Here is a 22,701-nt window from a genome sequence, read left to right on the forward strand (position 1 = left end):
CCTGGTACAGGCCATGGTAATTTCCCGTCTGGACTATTGCAATTCTCTTCTGGCGGGCTTACCTGCTTGTGCAATAAAACTACTGCAAATGGTCCAGAATGGGGCAGCTCGCCTTATATTTACTCAACCAAAGAGGGCTCATGTTACCCCTCTATTTATTGATTTGCACTGGCTACCGGTGGCAGCTCGGATTAAGCACAAAGCCCTAACTCTCGCCTACAAAACTATCTTAGGATCTGCCCCGGCGTATTTGAATATCTTATTGAAGCCATATGTCCCTACCAGGACGTTGCGCTCTTCCAACAAGAACCATCTAGCCATACCTCCTGTCTACACAAAACGTTCCCAGTCTAAGGCCAAGTTTACATTAGACCGTATCTGTCTCATTTTCTTCGCGGATGCACTGTCCGTTTACATTAAAACGCCTGGAAACGGGAATCTGCCAGGGTCCACGTATTCAATCCAGATCGTGTCTGATCCGGTGCTGTGTAAACATTGAGAATACGCGGATACGCTGTGCTGAGCTCTAGCTGGCATCGTCATTAGACAACGTCACTGTGACATCCACCTTCCTGATTCGCTGGCGTTGGTCATGTAACGCGACTGCTGAAAAACGGCGCGGACTTCCGCCTTGTATCACCTTTCATTAAAGAGTATAAAAGTATGAAAATACTGCAAATACTGATGCAAATACTGCCCATTGTGTAGTTATGATGGTCTTTAGGCTTGCCATCCTTCCACTTGCAAGTGGTAAGTGACTTGCGCACAGCGGCTCAGTCCCGAATCACTGCTCGTGCACTACACTCGCGCGCTCTGTGAGCTGCGCAGGGCCGGAGTGCGCACCCTCCAGAGGGCACTCGCTGTTCAGGGCGGAGTGATTTGGAGCGCAGCCGCTGAGGAGGAAGCGATGAGCCGCACTGACACATTTCAACTTACATGCCGAATTAGTCATGTGATTAGCGTATCCGTGTATTGGCGTTGCTGTGTGCACGCGAATCATGTATTGGCGTTGCTGTGTGCATGCTAATCGTTTTTAAAAACGTTAATCTGATGATCCGCTGATACGGTCTAATGTAAACCCCACCTAAGCTGTTCTCAGTGATTGTCCCTCAATGGTGGAATGAGTTACCACTAGCCATTAGACAAGGGTCATCTCTATCATCCTTCAAGTTAGTAAAAACTTATCTGTTTCGTGACATTCTTACTGCATGATGTTATTTACTGTTCTTGTATGATGATGTACTCCTACTTTTTATGTCTGTTTATATCCTTGATTGTTTATGATTCTTGATTGCTACTGTTTATGTTTTCGATTGTAAGTCGTTTTGGGTTTAAAAAGCATCTGCCAAATGCAATTAAAGTAAAGTAAAGTTATCTGATAGGGTAATGGGTGAGCTGGAGCCAATCACAGCTGACTTTGGGTGAGAGGTGGGGTACACCCTGGACAGGTTGCCAGTTTATTGCAGGGCAAACACAGATGAGCAACCATTCACACTCACATTTCACACCTATAGGCAATTTAGAGTAGCCAGTTGACCTAATCTGCATGTTTTTGGACTGTGGGAGTAAACTGGAGAACCTGAAGAAAACCCACACAGGTACAAGGAGAACATGCAAACTCTGTACAGAAAAGCCATGAGGTTCAAACCCAGAACTTCCTTTCTGTGAGGTAACACTGTACTACCGTGCCACCCAGATAGTCACACATCTTGATAATTTACTAATCTTGTACGTTTTAGTAGTTATACCTGGCTGCTAATCACTCTCTTAATGATTGTGGAAGTAAAAAGGGTGTACTTATATATTCCTACCTGGTTTCTGAATGTTTGTTTGTTTGGGGGAATTATTACATATTCAAATCTGTTGGGTTTTTTGATGTTACCTGAGGTTATTTGTTTGTTTACAGAAGTTAGTGGTGACCACACAGTTGTTATTTAGGCCCTAATAAATACAAACATAGAATTGAAGGAGGCTATACTTTCTTTTTCCCATGACTGTACATTTAATATTTTCAATTCAAATTACTGAGCACGAACCAGTCCTGTAGCCTGAACGGTTAAGGTGAACAGCAAAGGTATGAGGCTCATGGTGGGCTTGCCATGAAAGTGATGAACAGTTATCATTGTTGGTGTAGGTGTGGTGGTTGTGCACATATTTTCCACTCAGAATAGAGGATCTAGATGGGCAGCACATAGGAGTGGTAGAAAATGCATTGGAGAAATGGGTGCCTCCCTGCATCATTATACGTTTTGTTTTGTTCATGGCCATCATGGATCCTGAGAGAGAGAGAGAGAGAGAGAGAGAGAGAGAGAGAGAGAGAGAGACTGTGTACTGATAGGAGCAGGTCAAAGGCCAGTAACAAGACCATTATATCACAATGGTAGTGATGAAATTGTTACAGGGTGCATTCCATTTTGCAAGCTGAGATAGTGCCCTTCATTTTAATCCCTCTTCCCCATAGATATAGCTCACCAAGCTCTATGTCTTGGTCATCAGTGAGGATGAGGATGATGTTTGGCCGAATGTGGCGTCGGTCCTTGTGCAAACGAGGTCTTAGGTGCTGACCAGATAGGTGCATGGAGGCATCAATGAGGATGTACCCCAGAAGGAAAAGAAGAATGGTGGCTGATTTCTGCACTGCCATAGCAATGTCCAGTTAGTACCACATTGTTCAGTACAGTAAAGTATCTCACTTCTTAGTGTATCTGTCAAGAACACACAAAATATCAACATTAAGCCTGTACAAAAGTAAAACAAATCTATTTCAAACTCTGCACAAAGGAAAATATATTGATTTCAAGTTATATTGTCAAACTATTATACAGTTTACAATGTGTGAACTCCACAATTTACTGCTACAGTACTGCAGTTGTTTCACTATGCCTTACCTACATACAACATTTATTGCCCACAAAAACATGAGCATCTGCAGGGATCATCTCTGCTCTATGATCTCTTTAAGTATCTCTCACTCTCTCTCCAAGTAACATAACACATGGAAATCAATTTTGTGCCAAAATATTCATACAATACTTTTGAAATATCAAACAAAAATGACAAATCAAAATACAAAAAAAAGTCAATTTTTTTAGACTGGCAAACAAAGTATTCGTGTAATCGTGCAAAATATCAGTCTATTACTCTTCAGAAACCTTTTATTTTTGTTCCGCGTCTTTCTCAGTTTTGTTTGACGTAATTTATTTTGGTTGTGATTCCAGCTTTCTCGTTTGCGCTCCCTGACTTTTTGCTTGCAGTTTTGGCACAAACTTCATGTGTGGGTGGGCTGTCCAGGAATACATTCCCATTGGGTAACTTGTGTTTGACTGACAGCTACGCTCAGCCATTCCCCCGGAGGCTGTTGTGGCCATTTTCTACTCGGATTTTGGCGGACTGTTTGACGAGTGACCGATCCATTGACGGTAAACAAGGATCGAGTGGACTTCAGTGGTGACTATAATATTGAATTAATTCAACAAAGTGTAAGTACGGGACAAATGTGTTGTATGTGTTGCAGTAGTACAAAATCCAAGTAGGAAATGGCCGCAACAGCTTCCAGGGGAATCGCTGAGCGTAGCTGTCAGTCAAACACAAGTTACCCAATGGGAATGTATTCCTGGACAGCCCACCCACACATGAAGTTTGTGCCAAAACTGCAAGCAAAAAGTCAGGGAGCGCAAACGAGAAAGCTGGAATCACAACCAAAATAAATTACGTCAAACAAAACTGAGAAAGACGCGGAACAAAAATAAAAGGTTTCTGAAGAGTAATAGACTGATATTTTGCACGATTACACGAATACTTTGTTTGCCAGTCTAAAAAAATTGACTTTTTTTTGTATTTTGATTTGTCATTTTTGTTTGATATTTCAAAAGTATTGTATGAATATTTTGGCACAAAATTGATTCCATAGCTCTTCTCCCATAGTCAGCTGGGATAGGCTCCAGCTTGCCTGCGACCCTGTAGAACAGGATAAAGCCGCTAGACATAATGAGATGAGACTAAACCAGTGATGTAATACTTCATCAACCATTTATGTTAGACATAGATAACTTAGCTTCATCAATTAAATCCTCACCATCCAATCACATAGCTACAACACACTGTTGAATGTGAATATACACTCATTTTTGTCCAACGATAAACTGAGAAACATCTCTGAGGGGGAAAAAAAAAAAAGTTTCTTCCGGATCAATCCATGAGGCAGAATCTCCGTAACGTAGAAACTCTTAGGTGGCAGAGGTCCTAGATTCCTAGATCATACTTTGTCAATTCAACCTCCTTTGGTACAGACAGATCAAAACCTTACAGTGAGACTAGCAGGATGTTTGTTATGTACTGATAATGTAGACTTGGCTAAACACCATAAAATATGTACAGTCTAGGCCCTGGCTTGTTTATTACTATTAGAAGTCCACATTTGAGCTTATCTTTGTCATAATAAGGTATTTTTCTTTATCAGGAATTTCCCATAACATTCCAGCATACACAAAACCTGTCTCAAAATATTGGTAGGCATCTGTACTTTTGTATACCTTTAGCATCTCTCCAGTGGATTTAGAAGTCCCACATACCAAATAGTTCAGGAGGTTATAGTATCCCAAATCTGGTAGCTGGTTTGCCATACACTTTTCAAGTGGAATAAATACATTTGTAGGTAAATTAAGAAGAAGAAGCCTTTATTTTTGTCACACAGACACTCAAACACAGAGAAATTCCTCCTTGGCATTTAATCCATCTGAAGCAGTGAACATGTGCATGGGCACGCACAGAGAGAAAGAGAGAACAGTGTGCAGAATAAATAAATACATTTGTGGGTAATTTAAATGGATCTGTGATGCCTGCATGTTTCAGCTTTTGGAAGCTGAAACATGCAGGCATGATCTGCTGGTATAATATAAATTTTTAACCGTTTCAGATAGACTGTACTGACTGCAGTCGTCTTCATTTTCATTATTAACTGCTGCAGCTGTTTCTTTGTTTGCACAGCAATATAGCAGACACTGTGTGGAAAAAAAACTGCGTGAAAATCTATGATGTTGGCGAAAGTCCTCTATAGAGGCCTTTGATGAGCATCCTGGATGTGTTTGTATGGAGAATAACAAGGGAGAGGTCATGTGTGACTCCTGGGGAGCAGATTGAGGGCAGCAAGCTACTTTTTAGGATCACTGCTATAAGCTTAAATTGTAACGTCACCCCCAGCTCTGAGCCAACTCCACCCACTGCATTATTTTGAAAAAATGTGAAAACGTGTGCAAGAGGCTGAGGGGAGGAGATGAAAAGGGGATGGGTTGGAGAAACAGCATAAATTCCTGTGAATGTAGAGTCTCCATCAGCATAAATTTGAAAATGAACAAAGTTTTACAGACTCCTAGCCAAGTGTGGGGGCTGGGGGAAGTGGGTCATCAACCTCTGATTACAGGACATTTGTTGTTTTTTATATCAAGAGGCAGACACACTAACCACTAGGCCACTCGCAGGTATATATATATATATATATATATATATATATATATATATATACACACACACACACATATATATATATATATACACACACACACACACACACACACACACACGTGCTAGTGCATCTCAAAAAATTAGAATATTGTGAAAAAGTTCAATATTTTCCATCAGTTATTTAAGAAAGTGAAAGTTATATATTATAGACTCATTACACAAACTAAAATGTTTCAAGCATTTTTCTATTTTAATTTTAATCAGTATGGCATACAGTAAAAAACATAAAAAAAGCCCATCTCAAAATATTAGAATATTTCATTTCGAGTTTGAGTAAAACAGTATGAACACAGTGTATCTCTCGGTCTAGTTCAGTACACACAACCACAATCATGGGGAAGACTGCTGACTTGACTGTTGTCCAGATGATGATCACTGATGCCCTCCACAAGGAGGGTAAGCCACAAAAGGTCATTGCTGAAAAGGGTGGCTGGAAAAGGTGCACAAGCAACAGGGATGGCCGCAGTCTTGAGAGGATTGTCAAGAAAAGTTGATTCAAGAACTTGGGAGAGCTTCACAAGGAGTGGACTGAGGCTGGTGTCAGTGTATCAAGACCCATCACGAACAGACATCCTCAAGAAAGGGGATACAACTTTCGCATTCCTAATATCAAGCTACTCCTGAGCCAGAGACAATGTCAGAAGTGTCTTACCTGGGCTAAGGAGAGAAAGAAATGGACTGTTGCTCAGTGGTCCAAAGTCCTCTTTTCAGATGAAAGTACATTTTGCATTTAATTTGGAAATCACGGTTCTAGAGTCTGGAGGAAGAGTAGAGAGGCACAGAATCCAAGGTGTTTGAAGCCCAGTGTGAAGTTTCCACAGTCTGTGATGATTTGGGGTGCCATGTCATCTGCTGGTGTTGGTCCACTGTATTTTATCAAGTCCAAAGTCAACACAGCCATCTACCAGGAGATTTTGGAGCACTTCATGCTTCCATCTGCTGACGAGCTTTTTGGAGATGCTGATTTCCTTTTCCAGCAGGACTTAGCACCTACCCACAGTGCCAAAACTACTACCAAATGGTTTGCTGACCATGATATTACTGTGTTTGATTGGCCAGCCAACTTGCCTGACCTGAACCCCATAGAGAATCTATGGGGTATTGTCAAGAGGAAGATGAGAAACACCCGACGCAAAAATACAGATATGCTGAAGGCCACTATCAAAGCAACCTGGGCTTCAATAACACCTCAGCAGTGCCACAGACTGATCACCTCCATGCCACACTGCATTGATACAGTAATTCATGGTAAAGGAGCCCCAACCAAGTATTGAGTGTATAAATGAATATACTTTTCAGAAGTTGGACATTTCTGTATTGTAAATCCTTTTTTGATTGATCTTAGGGAATATTCTAATAATTTGAGATACTGGATTTCTGATTTTCATGAGCTATAAGCCATAATCATCAAAATTAAAACAAAAAAGGCTTTAAATATTTAACTTTACATGTAATGAATATAGAATATATGAAAGTTTACCTTTTTTAATTAAATTATGAAAAAAAAGGAACTTTTTCATGGCATTCTAATTTTTTTTTAGATGCACTAGTATTAAAAAAAAATCTCCTTCTCACCCCCGGCGGGGGGGGTGGTATCCATGTCATCCTCAAGTTCGGGTCCACTACCAGAGGCCTGGGAGTTTGAGGGTTCTGCGCAGTATCTTCGATGTTCCTAGGACTGCGCGCTCTTCTGGACTGAGGCTTCAGATGTTGTTCCTGGGATTTGCTGGAGCCACTCTCCCAGTTTGGGGGTTACTGCCCCAAGTGCCCCCACTACCACGGGGACCACGCAACCCTTGACCTTCCACATCCGTTCCAGCTGCTCTTTCAACCCTTGATACTTCTCAAGTTTCTCATGTTCCTTCTTCCTGATGTTGGCGTCAGCTGGGATCGCCACATCTATCACCACCACCCTCTTCTGCGCTTTGTCCACCACCACTATGTCCGGTTGGTTAGCCAGGATCTGTTTGTCAGTCTGGAAGCTGAAGTCCCACAGAACCTTGGCCCTGTTGTTCTCAGCCACCTTCTGTGGTATGGCCCATTGGGACTTGGGTACTTCTATTCCGTACTGGTTGCAGATGTTCCTGTATACTATCCCAGCCACTTGGTTGTGCCTCTCCATGTACGCTGATCCAGCTAGCATCTTACACCCTGCTACTATGTGCTGGACTGTTTCAGGGGCTTCTTTGCACAGTCTGCATCTTGGGTCTGATCTACTCTGGTAGATCCTGGCCTCTATGCTCTTGTGCTTATGGCCTGTTCTTGTGCTGCCATGATTAGTGCCTCTGTGCTGTCTGTCAGTCCTGCATTATCCAGCCACTGGTAGGATTTCTTGATATCAGCCACTTCCTCTATCTGACGGTGGTACATGCCATGTAGGGGTTTGTCTCTCCAGGTTTTCTGTTCCTCCTCTGCACTCTCTTCAGGGTTCTGCTGCCTGAGACATTCACTTAGCAGTTCATCCTTTGGGGCCATCTTTCTGATGTATTCGGATTTTCGATGTTTCATCCTGGACCGTGGTCTTGACGCTCACTAGCCCTCGGCCTCCCTCTTTCCGCTTAGTGTATAGTCTCAGGGTGCTGGACTTGGGGTGGAACCCTCCATGCATGGTGAGGAGCTTTCTAGTCTTGATATCTGTGGCTTCTATCTCCTCCTTTGGCCAGTTTATGATACCAGCGGGGTATTTGATGACTGGTAGTGCGTACATGTTGATGGCTCGGACCTTGTTCTTACCATTCAGCTGACTTTTCAGGACCTGCCTTACTCTCTGGAGGTATTTGGCTGTGGTTGACTTCCTTGTGGCTTCTTCATGGTTTCCATTAGCCTGTGGGATGCCAAGGTACTTGTAGCTGTCTTGGATATCACCTATGTTGCCCTCTGGTAGGTCAATCCCTTCAGTCCGGATCATCTTGCCTCTCTTTGAGACCATCCGGCCACACTTGTCCAATCTGAATGACATCCCTATGTCATCGCTGTAGATCCGGGTGGTGTGGATCAGCGAGTCTATTTCTCGCTCGTTCCTGGCATACAGCTTGATGTCATCCATGTAGAGCAGGTGGCTGATTGTTGCCCCGCTACGGAATCGGTACCCGTAGCCGCTCTTCGTGATGATCCGACTGAGGGGGTTCAGGCCTATGCAGAACAGCAGTGGTGATGGCGCATCTCCTTGGTATATGCCGCACTTGATGTTGACTTGGGCAATGGGTTTTGAGTTGGCCTCTAGGGTTGTCTTCCACATTTCCATTGAGTTCTGGATGAAGGTCCTTAGGTTCCTGTTGATCTTATACAGTTCCAGACATTCCAGTATCCATGTGTGTGGCATTGAGTCGTAGGCTTTCTTGTAGTCAATCCAGGCAGTGCACAGGTTGGTCTGTCTCTTCTTACAGTCTTGGGCGACTGTTCTATCGACCAGTAGCTGGTGCTTGGCTCCTCTGGTGTTACTGCCAATCCCTTTCTGTGCCTCACTCATGTATTGAGCCACATGCTTACTCATTTTTGCCGCAATGATGCCTGACAGGGCCTTCCATGTTGTGCAGAGACAGGTAATTGGCCGGTAGTTGGATGGGATGGGTCCCTTCTGGGGGTCTTTCATAATTAGGACTGTCCTGCCTTGGGTTAGCCATTCTGGGTGGGTTCCATCCCTCAGCAGCTGGTTCATCTGTGCTGCTAGGCGTTCATGGAGTGCAGTTAGCTTCTTCAGCCAGTACGTATGGATCATATCGGGGCCTGGTGCTGTCCAGCTCTTCATCTTTGACACTCTTTCTTGGACGTCTGCCATTGAGATGGTTACTGGTTCTTGTTCTGGGAGGTTGCTGTGGTCAGCTCTTAGGTCCACTAACCATTGGGCATCGGTGTTGTGTGATGCCTTTCTTTCCCATATGTCTTTCCAGTATTTTTCCACCTCAACTCTTGGTGGGTCTGACCGGTTGTTGTTCCCCTGCCACTGAGAGTACACCTTGTGAGTGGAGAACAGCTTGTTTATTCTTCTGGCCTCTCCCTCCTTGGTGTATCTCTTCAACCGGGTGGCCAGAGCTGTTAGTCGCTGTTTGGCAGTTTCAAGTGCCTCTGGTATGGAGAGTGAGTTGTACTTCCTGGGTGCCCCTTTATTCACCATGTTCCCTTTCTGTAGTTCATCTAGCTGGCTAACTTCTCTCTGTGCTGCCTTTATCTTGGCCTCTAATCGTCTCTTCCATGGTGGATACTGTTTGTTATGTCCCAAGCCCACCTTGTGTCCAAGCATCTCCATGATTACTGTTGCTGTACTGTGTATCAGCTTGTTGGTCTCAGTGATGGTTCTTGTGGAGATTGTCTTCAGAGCAGCATTCACATCTACTAGTAGATCTTCTGAAGGTACTTGGCAACTCAGCTTCGGTATTCGTCGGGGGCTCCAGATTTCCAGTTGGGTCACGATCTTCCTTCTCAGGTCAGCAGCTCTTGTGTTGAGGCTGTTAGGTGTTGGGGCTTGGTACCCAATCTCTGGTTGTGGGGATGATGACATCTCCCCGCTGACCTGTCTTCCTGGCTCCCCCTTGCCGTAGCATCGTTGTTGTATTTCATTAATCTCTAGTTGTGATAGTAGATTTCGATTACGGATGTTGGAACACTGGGCTAATAGCTGTTTCTTTGTTAGCCTTTGTAGGTGGAATTGGGATTAATTAAATTAGAAATTATGTAATAATTGATAATTGAATTAATCAATTTATAATTAAAGATCAGTCTCATAAAATCTTAAATTATTAATCTTAATATTCACCGTGAATGGTTACATTCAAGATTAATGGTAGCTCTGCATTAGATGGGAAACCCAGTTGTATACAAAAGCTAAATTTGAAGGAAAAAGGAGTTCTAAATAGTTGACCTTGTGAATAAACAACAGGAACAAGTAAAATGTAATTCAATTTGATTAGCTTTTATTTGTCTACTACTCACTAATAAGAATCTCACAAAATACATTCAATGTCGGGCAAAGGTAATAACAAGGCACAACAATGGAACAATTACACCTGGGCCATAGGTTTGGGGCAGGAGAGAGGGGGAGAGAGAGAGAAAGAGAGAGATAGGAAAAGAGAATCCCTTGTGTGTGTGTAGGTGTGTGTGTGAGAGAGAGAGAGACTAGGGAAAGCTGATGCGTGCATGTGTGTGTGTATATCTGTGGGCAGATGCTAACGACTAGCCACTCTAGCAATGCTTAAGCAAAATGGCGGTCAATGCCTAGATGTCGTAAACTAGGTGACGTATCACAGGTAGCTCAATGAGGGAGGTACCAAAATGGCGTCGGGGAATATGGTGCCCGCAGGCCTAGTTGAGAACACAAGCCTACCAGCTAGCTTATCACCCTGAGGTAGCTAGCAATGAGTTGCTAATGAGAATCTGACCACGTTACAGCAGGATCCAAACACTGTGCTTAACAACAATTTCCAACAGACTATCTAGACAAAGAACTCAACGCGAGGGGGAGAGAGAGAGAGAGAGGGGGAAGAGTAATAGGTGTTGGATGGAGAGGACTAGGCCTTGTAGCGGTCCAGCCTCGGGGCTTAAAATAACAAACTTGTCGCTGTGCTGCTAATCAGATAGGGAAGCTAGCAATGGAGTTAAGGAAAGACATAACAAGCAAGATACCCTGTTTAACAAGTTCAAAGAAAAACAGAACCAAAACAAACAATAAAAGACACCTTCCGTGTCTGAGCGGGTATGCTAAACAGCTCAAAGCTTAAACATGACCCTAACAACCATCTGAATAAGCTACAAATTATTAAAATTTGCCCAAGTGCCTACTCAATGTGATGGAAGTTCGTTCTCCGATGTCCGCACTGAGGGTCGCAGTCCGAGGAGAGGAGGTTAGCGGCGAGTTGCGTCCAACCGTGGCTAAACGAAGCAGGGAGATGGAGGCCTAGCTGGTCCACGGTGCTTCGGGAGAAACCTCCGGTGATGCGTCGACGAGAAAAAGGCCGAGAGGAGCGAAGCTGTCCGCAAATGCCTCTTAGCGTGGAAAACTACTTAACTGTAGTTAAACTTTGCAAAGGTTTAGAATCAAAACCACTATATCACTGAAACCTAGCGGGTCGTTCAAAAGTTCGGCCGAAACTAATTTGAACAGGCTGTTCTCAGACAATAGCGGTTAGTCTCAACACTGTAGCTTGTGTGCCTACAGTCCATCCGACCACTCCAGTAGTCAGAACATGAGAGAGCGAATCGAGGCACTCTCGATACAGTTAAAGCAGTTCTACTTTACGTCACATCCGGGTGGAGCGCACAAGGAATTGTGGGATCGTTATGGGGCACTGGCAAGTTACCAACACCTTGATTGTGGGTTTCGAAGTATCCAATGGTCCCACATTCGCTGCATGTATCCCCTCTCTCTGGGATTGCTTGTATAGTAGCATTCCAGCAAATCCGTATTTTCTGTCCTCGTCCATCGATGTCTTGTTCCAGTAGCCCATTTCTCATCAGTTTGCCCTGGTTCCCTAGCAACTGACGCAGACCTTGTTGACCCGGGCGACGTCTGAGCCGGTATGACTCTATCAGTTATGTCTTTACTCATTCCTGAGGTAGGCTGATACATCATGAGGGGTCTTGCCTAAGGACCCTTACTGGATGATGTTTTGCCCCGACCGGGATTCAAACCCCGATCTCCTGCGTCGTAGTCAGTGAGCATTACCACTGTACTATCCAGCTGATTTTTTATATATATATATATATATATATATATATTTATTTATTTTTATTTTTTTTTTTTTAAAGGAGTGGAACCCAATGTGGTCTTCTGCTGTTGCATGCTGAGATGCTTTTCTGCTCACCATGGTTGTAAAGAGCTGCTACAGTGGTGCTTGAAAAAGTTTGTGAACCCTTTAGAATTTTCTATATTTCTGCATAAATATGATCAAAAACAGGGGTCACCAAACTTTTTTCTCTGGAGGCCACATTGTCATTCCTGACTGTGATGGGGGGCCGGGGTCAGGTCAGCTATATAACATAGAATTGTATGACCCAGACAAATATGACCACCAGCAAGCCTCATTGTGTAGTAGAGATTACTAGCCTGGCACAGCCATCCCCACTACTATATCCACACTACTATATCAACACTTGATTCCTGGCACATTTGTTTATCTTTACTAGTGGTTTGCAAAAGTAATAATCGAGTCTTCACACTTTGTTTTAATTTGAAATACCACAGATATTCCATTTATTTATTTTCTAATAAAAATAACATCAAAGCTGTCAAGGTAAGAAACATCTGCCTAGTTGAGGTGATTGACACTGGCAAAGGTGAGTGGAAAATTATAAATTGTAGGTAGGCCTGTTGATAATTATTAATAATATTAATAATAATTGTGTGCAGCACTTAATAAAGGTCAAATAAATAGGCCTATAAAATAAATACATTTTTTTTAAAAAGTGAAATTATAATAATATGAGCAATAGATCAATAGATCACAGCAGTTGTGCTGTGTCCTGCACGTCATTGCTCTCATCCATGGCCAAAGCAAAAAACTCGAATTCTGATGCTCTCTCATTCAGCTGGTCATACATGTTTTCCCCCAAATCTTCAGTTCGCCTGGTCATAGTAGGTGCGGAGAGACTCACCGCGTTGAGCGCATCCTTCTTGTCGGGACACACCTCCTCAGCCACAGCAAGCATGCATACTTTAACAAAGTCCCCATCAGTAAACGGCTTTCCATGGGTAGCTAGTAAGTGAGCTACCTTATAGCTAACTTGGACAGCAGCCTGGTTGATCTGGGTTTGGCGAAGGAATACATTCTGTTGTGCAGCCAGTCCGCATTTCATCCTCCGAATCCTGTCTTCTCTTGTTTGCCCTCGCAAACTAGCATACTCTTTGTGGCGGGTTTCGTAGTGATGACGCAGATTATATTCTTTGAAAACCGACACACTTTCTTTACATACAAGACAAACTGCACGGTCCTTACACTGAACGAAAAAATAATCAGTGGTCCACTGTTCTTTAAAAACTCTGCACTCTGTCAACTTTTCGCTTACCGCTAGCCATTTTGCTGTCCTGAACACTGACAGTTCTCTGCCTGTCACTGCTTGATCGCGAGCATATGATGAAAATTTGGAAAATATGAATAGTTCATTTTATAACTAAATATCAATTTTAACTGATAAAATCAACAAAATACAAGATGCAGACATGTTATTATTTGCCAAAAAGCAATTAAAAAAAACCAGGCCATGACCACTTTTGGGGATTGCGTCATAGGGCCGGTTCAAGTGGTGGGGGGCAGAGGGGCTGGGGGGCCGGTCAAAGGGGGGTGGCGGGCCGGAGTCGGCCCGCGGGCCGTAGTTTGATGACCCCTGATCTAAAACATCATCAGCTTTTCACACAAGTCCTAAAAGTAGATAAAGAGAACCCAGTTAAACAAGTGAGAAAATTATGATACCTGGTCATTTATTTATTGAGGAAAATGATCCAATATTACATATCTGTGAGGGGCAAAAGTATGTGAACCTTTGTTTTCAGTATCTGGTGTGACCCCCCCCCCTTGTACAGCAATAACTGCAACTAAACATTTCTAGTAACTGTTTATCAGTCTTGCACACTGGCTTGGAGGAATTTTAGCCCATTCCTCCATACAGAACAGCTTCAACTCTGGGATGTTGGTGGGTTTCCTCACATGAACTGCTCGCTTCAGGTCCTTCCACAACATTTCGATTGGATTAAGGTCAGGATGTCTGAAGATTCTCAGTCCTCCAGGTCATAATTCCTTTTTGATTCGTATGTAGGACTGGATGTTATAATCCCTAAGAACTGACTTTACTTGGTCTGTTGTCCTGCTGAAGGGGATGGGGGGTGATCTTGACCACTTGTGGCTGGTGACTGGGACACATCTTCAGTTGTGTTTCCCAGCGTCACTGGGTGCTTCGGCCTTTTATTCACAAATACACCCTTTGCTGAGCAGGCCCACCACAGGTTGATCAGTCCTGGGTGTGTGTCCCAGAGTCACTGGCCTCCCCTGGTGGCCCAAGTGGGGTCCTTCCTCTTCAACCATAGCCAGTGGCTACTTCTCTCCACCGTGTCTGCAAGGGCTTTTGTTGTTTTCCGGTTTGCCTGCCCCCTAATTCCCAGTTCCTTAAGAAGTTTAACCGTAGAGTTGGCCACAAAGCCCCTGCATCCAACTTCAATTGGACGCAGTTTGATGTTCCAGCCAGGCAGCTCTGCTTCTGCTGCCAGGTTGGAGTATCACAGCATCTTCCGCTCATGTGCCTCCTCCACGGCATCCTCCCAGGGGTCTGTCAGCTCAACTATGAAAGCCATTCGTTGTTCCTCAGACCATAAGACAAGATCTGGTCTCAGGCTGGTGCTGGCAATTTCTTTGGGGAAGTTAAGTTTGTGGATTACATCCACAAGCATCTTCCAATCCCTGGCTGCACTCAGAAAGGATGCCTCTGGCCACGAGGAGTTCCCTTTCTGCTTTTGGCCTTCTATATGAAAAGCTGCTGTGAATGGGGGCACCTGCTGGTCATTGATAGGTAGTTAGTTGATAGCATTCCTTTTTGTTTCTATCTCTGCTGCCAGGCATTTCAAAACCTGGTTATGTCTCCATGTGTATCTGCCTTGTGATAAGCTGACGTTGCATCCCATTAAGATGTGTTTGAGATTAGTGGGACATTGAGCAGACGTTGAACAAAGGGGAAAGGTGGGATCTTCTCCAAACCAGCAGTGTAAGTCAGTAGGGGAAGGGAGGACATCGTATGTAGCTCGAATAAGAAAGCTTATGCTGCTTGCTTCTTTGTACCACAGGTCTCTCCAGGTGATGTTCCTTTTCACAACATCCTCCCATCTTGTCCAGTGTCCTTGTGAGGCTTGAGATACCACTTTGGCAGTCCTGCCAGCTTCTTCTTGCTGACGCACCTCATCTACCACTAGTTGACGCCGCTCTGCTGGTGTAGCTTTCTGCCAGGTCAATCTAGATGTTTCTAGCCCAAAGCCCCCTCTCCCTTGCTGAACCTGACCCACCATGTCACAATGTCGTAGGGCTGATTTTGCTTCGTGGACTGCTCTTGTTGGGTTCCACTTCCTTCCTGTGTTGAGGGTGACGGCAGCCTCTCTCACTACTGTGTCCTGGGATTCTTTGAGTATCATTTCCAGTCTTACCTTAGAGTATTTATACTCAGTAAGACTGGAGATTGAGAGTGATAGGGCTCCATTTCCATACAGGGCTACAGTTGTGAGGCATCTTGGTAGCCCTAGCCATTTACTCACATAAGAACTGATCAGCTTTTCCAGTTTGTGTGCATGGGATATAGCTACCTCGTACATGGTAAGGGGCCACAGGAGGCAAGGTAGTAGGCCAAACTGGAGGCACCACGCCTTTAGTTTCCCTAGGAGGGCTGATTTGTCTACATGTTTGAGGCCAGCGATTGTGTCTTCATTCAGCTGTTGGATCTGCTGTGCATCTTTGAGGTTTGCATCATACCAGCACCCTAAGCATTTTATGGGCTTCTGGAGGGTCGTTGGTATTGGTTCGTTTTCGATGCAAAACCTGTCATTGTTGTTGATTTTGCCCTTTGTTATAGAAATACTGTGGGACTTTGATGGTTTAAGTTCCATTCCACTGGTTGGATGGTTTAAGTTCCATTGGATTGTTGGTTCTCCCTGTCCTCCTGTGAGTCACTGAAAACAGCTGGGTTTTGGTCCAAGTGACTCACAGGAGGACAGAGAGAACCAACAATCCATTGATCACCCCAACGACTCTCTAGGCCGTTCACACCCAGCCCCCAGTGACCCACACCAACAGGATGACTCAATGACACCTTAGGATTGCTTTTCATCCATGAGAGGATAAATACCTGATACTCCCTATTAGTCAGACAGACCTGAATAAGCCTTTCAGAGGAGAGGTGAAACATCTTCAAGAATCTTTAAGCAAGTCCAGTTGCTTTCTTTTACCACCCACAGATTAAGGTCAGGACTTTGACTTGGCCATTCCAAAACATGAACTTTATTCTTCGTTAACCATTCTTTGGTAGAACGACTAGTGTGCTTAGGGTTGCTGTCTTGCTGCATGACCTATGGAATCAATTTTGTGCCAAAATGTTCATACAATACTTTTGAAATATCAAACAAAAACAACAAATCAAAATACAAAAAAAAGTCAATTTTTTTAGACTGGCAAACAAATTATTCATGTAATCGTGCAAAATATCAATCTATTACTCTTCAGAAACCTTTTATTTTTGTTCCGCATCTTTCTCAGTTTTGTTTGACGTAATTTATTTTGGTTGTGATTCCAGTTTTCTCGTTTGCGCTACCTGACTTTTTGCTTGCAGTTTTGGCACAAACTTCACATGTGGGTGGGCTGTCCAGGAATGCATTCCCATTGGGTAACTTGTGTTTGACTGACAGCTACGCTCAGCGATTCCCCTGGAGGCTGTTGCGGCCATTTCCTACTCGGATTTTGGCGGACTGTTTGACGAGTGACCGATCCATTGACGGTAAACAAGGATCGAGTGGACTTCAGTGGCGACTATAATATTGAATTAATTCAACAAAGTGTAAGTACGGGACAAACGTGTTGTATGTGTTGCAGCAGCACAAAATCCGAGTAGGAAATGGCTGCAACAGCTTCCGGGGGAATCGCTGACTTTGATAGATCCCTGTTCTTTAAATAAAACAGGGTACCCATTCACACCTGATTGTCATCCCATTGATTGAAAACACCTGACTCTCTAATTTCACCTTCAAATTAACTGCTAAATCCTAGAGGTTCACATACTTTTGCCACTCACAGATATGTAATATTGGATCATTTTCCTCAATAAATAAATGACCAAGTACAACCCCGATTCCAAAAAAGTTGGGACAAAGTACAAATTGTAAATAAAAACGGAATGCAATAATTTACAAATCTCAAAAACTGATATTGTATTCACAATAGAACATAGACAACATATCAAATGTCGAAAGTGAGACATTTTGAAATTTCATGCCAAATATTGGCTCATTTGAAATTTCATGACAGCAACACATCTCAAAAAAGTTGGGACAGGGGCAATAAGAGGCTGGAAAAGTTAAAGGTACAAAAAAGGAACAGCTGGAGGACCAAATTGCAACTCATTAGGTCAACTGGCAATAGGTCATTAACATGACTGGGTATAAAAAGAGCATCTTGGAGTGGCAGCGGCTCTCAGAAGTAAAGATGGGAAGAGGATCACCAATCCCCCTAATTCTGCGCCGACAAATAGTGGAGCAATATCAGAAAGGAGTTCAACAGTGTAAAATTGCAAAGAGCTTGAACATATCATCATCTACAGTGCATATCATCATCAAAAGATTCAGAGAATCTGGAAGAATTTCTGTGCGTAAGGGTCAAGCCGGAAAACCATACTGGGTGCCTGTGATCGTCGGGCCCTTAGATGGCACTGCATCACATACAGGCATGCTTCTGTATTGGAAATCACAAAATGGGCACAGGAATATTTCCAGAGAACATTATCTGTGAACACAATTCACCGTGTCATCCGCCGTTGCCAGCTAAAACTCTATAGTTCAAAGAAGAAGCCGTATCTAAACATGATCCAGAAGCGCAGACGTCTTCTCTGGGCCAAGGCTCGTTTAAAATGGACTGTGGCAAAGTGGAAAACTGTTCTGTGGTCAGACGAATCAAAATTTTAAGTTCTTTATGGAAATCAGGGACGCCGTATTATTCGGACTAAAGAGGAGAAGGATGACCCAAGTTGTCATCAGCGCTCAGTTCAGAAGCCTGCATCTCTGATGGTATGGGGTTGCATTAGTGTGTGTGTGTGGCATGGGCAGCTTACACATCTGGAAAGACACCATCAATGCTGAAAGGTATATCCAGGTTCTAGAGCAACATATGCTCCCATCCAGATGACGTCTCTTTCAGGGAAGACCTTGCATTTTCCAACATGACAATGCCAAACCACATACTGCATCAATTACAGCATCATGGCTGCGTAGAAGAAGGGTCCGAGTACTGAACCGGCCAGCCTGCAGTCCAGATATTTCACCCATAGAAAACATTTGGCGCATCATAAAATGGAAGATACGACAAAAAAAGACCTAAGACAGTTGAGCAACTAGAATCCTACATTAGACAAGAATGGGTTAACATTCCTATCCCTAAACTTGAGCAACTTGTCTCCTCAGTCCCCAGACGTTTACAGACTGTTGTAAAGAGAAAAGGGGATGTCTCACAGTGGTAAACATGGCCTTGTCCCAACTTTTTTGAGATGTGTTGTCATGAAATTTAAAATCACCTAATTTTTCTCTTTAAATGATACATTTTCTCAGTTTAAACATTTGATATGTCATCTATGTTCTATTCTGAATAAAATATGGAATTTTGAAACTTCCACAATATTGCATTCCGTTTTTATTTACAATTTGTACTTTGTCCCAACTTTTTTGGAATCGGGGTTGTATAATATTTTTCTCATTTGTTTAACTGGGTTCTCTTTATCTACTTTTAGGACTTGTGTGAAAATCTGATTATGTTTTAGATCATGTTTATGCAGAAATATAGAAAATTCTAAAGGGTTCACAAACTTTCAAGCACCAGTGTATGAGTTGCTATATCCTTCCTGGCAGCTCTAATCAATCTGGCCATTTTCCTCTGACCTCTCTGATCAACAAGATGTTTCCACCCACAGAAATGTCACTCACTCAATGTTTTTGGGTTTTTTGTTTGCATTATTCTGTGTAAACTCTAGAAACAGTTGTTAATGAAAACCTCAAAAAGCTCAGCAGGTTCTGAAATACTCAAACCAGTCCACCTGGTACCAACACCACTGCCACAGTGAAAGTCACAGAGATCACAATATTTCCCATTCTGATGTTTGAAGTGAACATTAACTGAAGCTCTTGATTTGTATCTGCATGATTTTATGCATTGTGCTGCTGTCAAGGGTCTGGCTGATTAGATAAATGCATTAAACTGCAGGTGTATGGGTGTACCTAATAAAGTGTCCAGTGAGTGATCCATTTCATCTTCTCTCATTATCTCTAGCCGCTTTATCCTGTTCTACAGGGTTGCAAGCAAGCTGGAGCCTATCCCAGCTGACTATGGGCGAAAGGCGGGGTACACCCTAGACAAGTCACCAGGTCATCACAGGGCTGACACAGACACAGACAACCATTCACACTCTCATTCACACCTACGGTCAATTTAGAGTCACCAGTTAACCTAACCTGCATGTCTTTGGACTGTGGGGGAAACCAGAGCACCCGGAGGAAACCCACGTGGACACGGGGAGAACATGCAAACTCCACACAGAAAGGCCCTCGCCGGCCACGGGGCTCGAACCCGGACCTTCTTGCTGTGAGGCAACAGCGTTAACCACTACACCACCGAGCCGCCCCTGATATATTTCATGATGTAGATAAATCCCAAATGAAGTACCTTACTAAGATTCAAAATAAAAAACATACTACATGCATTTCTACTATCGTATTTCTGTACTGGCCCAAAATTCACAGAAGAAATACCCCTTTATTTATGTGCGAGTGTATACATACACTCTCACACTTCTATATCACATTCATTGTGACAATCTCCTGTTGTACCACATCCCAGATGTGCTTTATTAGATTAATTTGTGATTTGGAGGCATTGCCATATAAACTGAAATACACTGAACTCATTGTAATATTAATTGAATTTGTTTGAGACAACTTGTGCTTTGTTACATACGGCATTATCATTACATACATTATCATACTGGTGCATTATCATGCTTGATTGGTATTAAGCAGACACAAACTGCTACACTTTCTCCCCTGGGATTATAATAACAGAATAAGGAAACAGCATGCTGTCTGTTTAAATATATACAACTATCCAAAAATCACAAATATTTCAACAACCATGGATAGATAGCAGGAGAAAAATAAGGGATTTTATTCAATCAAAATCCCTAAAAACATTAGTGTGTATTTGTCTTGATACAAATGCAGCATGTAACATTTGTAGATGCAGCTACATAACACACAACCATAATTTAACCATAATTTAGCCATTAAGAAAGATAAAGGTAGCTTAAAAAAGTGCATGAAACAGAGCAAACAGCTGCTAATATTGTTGAATAATTTGCCTTAGAATTATCAACATTTGGTCAAAAAAAATTTCATAAAGCCTGAGACAAGTCATCATGCAAAAGTTAATTGCCCAAGACTGCATCTATTGTACAACCATCATATGTGATATGATCTGTGCAGATTCTTTATTCCATCCAGCATCTATACTAATCCAGCATACAAACCTCTATTTCTATGATATACAGAAATGATGTGTTTTACAGAAAGGGTCTTATGAACCATGTGTTGTTAACTACAACAAGTTCACCTACCTCATATCAGTCATTTCCAGGAGCTAGACAGAGGCTCTTCTGAAAGAACAGCTACTGTGTTAAACTAAGGTAAGCTCATGGATAGTCAGCTATTCAGTTCAGTCCAATTCTGTCTAACTCTCTGAGTGGGGCTCTCACACAGCCCACAGATATAGATACACAAAGAAGAGAAAGGAGGGAGTTGTATAGCAGATAAATAGTAGAGGCAGAGAGAGAGGAAGGGAGAAGTCTCTCAAAACAACAATTTCTCCCACTCCCCTTTTCAGTTGTCTCTTGCCTGGACCAGTTTTTCTTATGTATATTAAGATGAACATTAACATTTACTTGCAGCCTGTCTCTATTTCTTGCAAAAAGAAGGACTCCATCACTCTTCCTCCATCTTTTCCCTTCACTGTCTTACCCTTTCTCTCTCTGCCAATTTAATGCAAAGGCAATGTGATTGAATCAGGCCAGTCCTGACCATCTGCTGGAGCCCCTCTTCAACTCCCTATTCAAGTGGCTTTTAAAGCCACTAGGTCAGGCAGAAGCAAGAGAAAGAAAGAGGTGGGGCTAAGTAATCAATCTTCAAGCAGGAAGGCTACTACTTTGGCACAGACAAGTTATTTGTGGGGCTGGCATATATCGCACACACTGGGACTGCACAGGGCTGTTAACAGGGGTTGTGACAAGCTACACAGTCAAAACAACTCCAAAAAATGCTGTCACTAACTGGGAAATGGTCTTAAAATGGACTCATTCATGCACAGTCTACAGAATTAAAAGCACAATCAGTTTCCTTTCCAGAAGTGATAAGCATTTTTTGAAACTCCAAATAGAAGAAAGCATAAAAATAATTCTTCTGTTAAGCAAGCATCTTCACTGTAAAAAATTGCAGCCTCATTTAGTTATGTCCACTTACTACCTCTCTAACACAAAGAGCTCTGACAATTTTTGGATTTTGAACTCAACTTTATGAGTTTTAGAAAGTAAAACTTATTGCTATCCATTGTGTTGACTATTTGAGAATTTCGCAGATTTGTATGTGTTGACTGAACTTGGGTTTGTAAGTCATCAGTTGAAAAAAAAGGAGAGAAAAAAGGCGGGAAATTAAAACAGAGTTATTCATTGTGTTGACTATTTGGGAATTTGTCAGATTTGATTGAACTTGGGTTTGTAAGTCATCAGTTGGAAAAAAGGAGAGGAAAAATAAGGCGGGAATGGGGGATGGGAGCTACAGAAAAAACAACTATTTGCAGTGTCTTTAAGGCAACATTGAAGAATGGGAATACATTGCAGATAAGTCATATTTCAAATTCTATCCAAAATATACACATTTCGCAGTGAACAAGAAGGGACTTCCACCGGCGGAAGAAGACCATTTCCCTAACAATGGCCTGTTAAAATAAGCAGAGCAATACAACACTGTCTGTACTGAGTGCAACTGGAAAACCGGATTGTTGAGAGACTCGTGAGTTTTTCATGCAGCATCATTGCCAGGTCAGTTTAATAATCTTTAATTAACTATTTTTCCATTAACCGTCGGTGCAGTAATGTAATAACAGTAACTACGTAGGTTGTTTTTTTTAATAGCAGGGAAAAGCTAAATTCGAGCCTTTGATTATAAGCTAACCCCCTCCCCCCTTCTGCTATGGTGGACACAACGTTAATCGGTCACACTTTTGTTAAAACATGTACAATGTTAAACATGTAACTAACCGGTGTTGTGTTTTAATGTGACCGCAATATTCATTGTTAATTAAGTGCCGCTGAGGTTCTCCCCCACCCTTGAACGGAACATGAGCTAGCTACCTAATAGTTAGCTAACAGTCAAGGCCAGAAGATAGCATTAGCCTACGTTACTGACGTTACACA

General features: G+C 42.7%; 1 protein-coding gene across 4 annotated transcripts in view; it reads right to left on the minus strand.

Annotated features, from left to right (window-relative positions):
- Positions 1-22,701, minus strand: part of sulf2a (sulfatase 2a) — a 194,902-nt gene that overhangs the window by 150,460 nt on the left and 21,741 nt on the right. For all 4 annotated transcript variants that reach the window (XR_009651642.1, XM_060910253.1, XM_060910254.1 and 1 more), the window contains exons 4-5: positions 2,473-2,705; positions 2,037-2,276 (exon numbers count right to left, since the gene is read on the minus strand). Coding sequence is in view for 3 of the 4 variants with exons in the window: in XM_060910253.1 (XP_060766236.1) it covers positions 2,037-2,276; positions 2,473-2,644 (412 nt within the window). In the remaining variant the exon portion in view is untranslated. The remainder of the gene's footprint in view (positions 1-2,036; positions 2,277-2,472; positions 2,706-22,701) is intronic.

Source organism: Neoarius graeffei, chromosome 26, assembly GCF_027579695.1.
Source record: "Neoarius graeffei isolate fNeoGra1 chromosome 26, fNeoGra1.pri, whole genome shotgun sequence".
In the NCBI taxonomy this organism is placed as follows: Eukaryota; Metazoa; Chordata; class Actinopteri; order Siluriformes; family Ariidae; genus Neoarius; species Neoarius graeffei.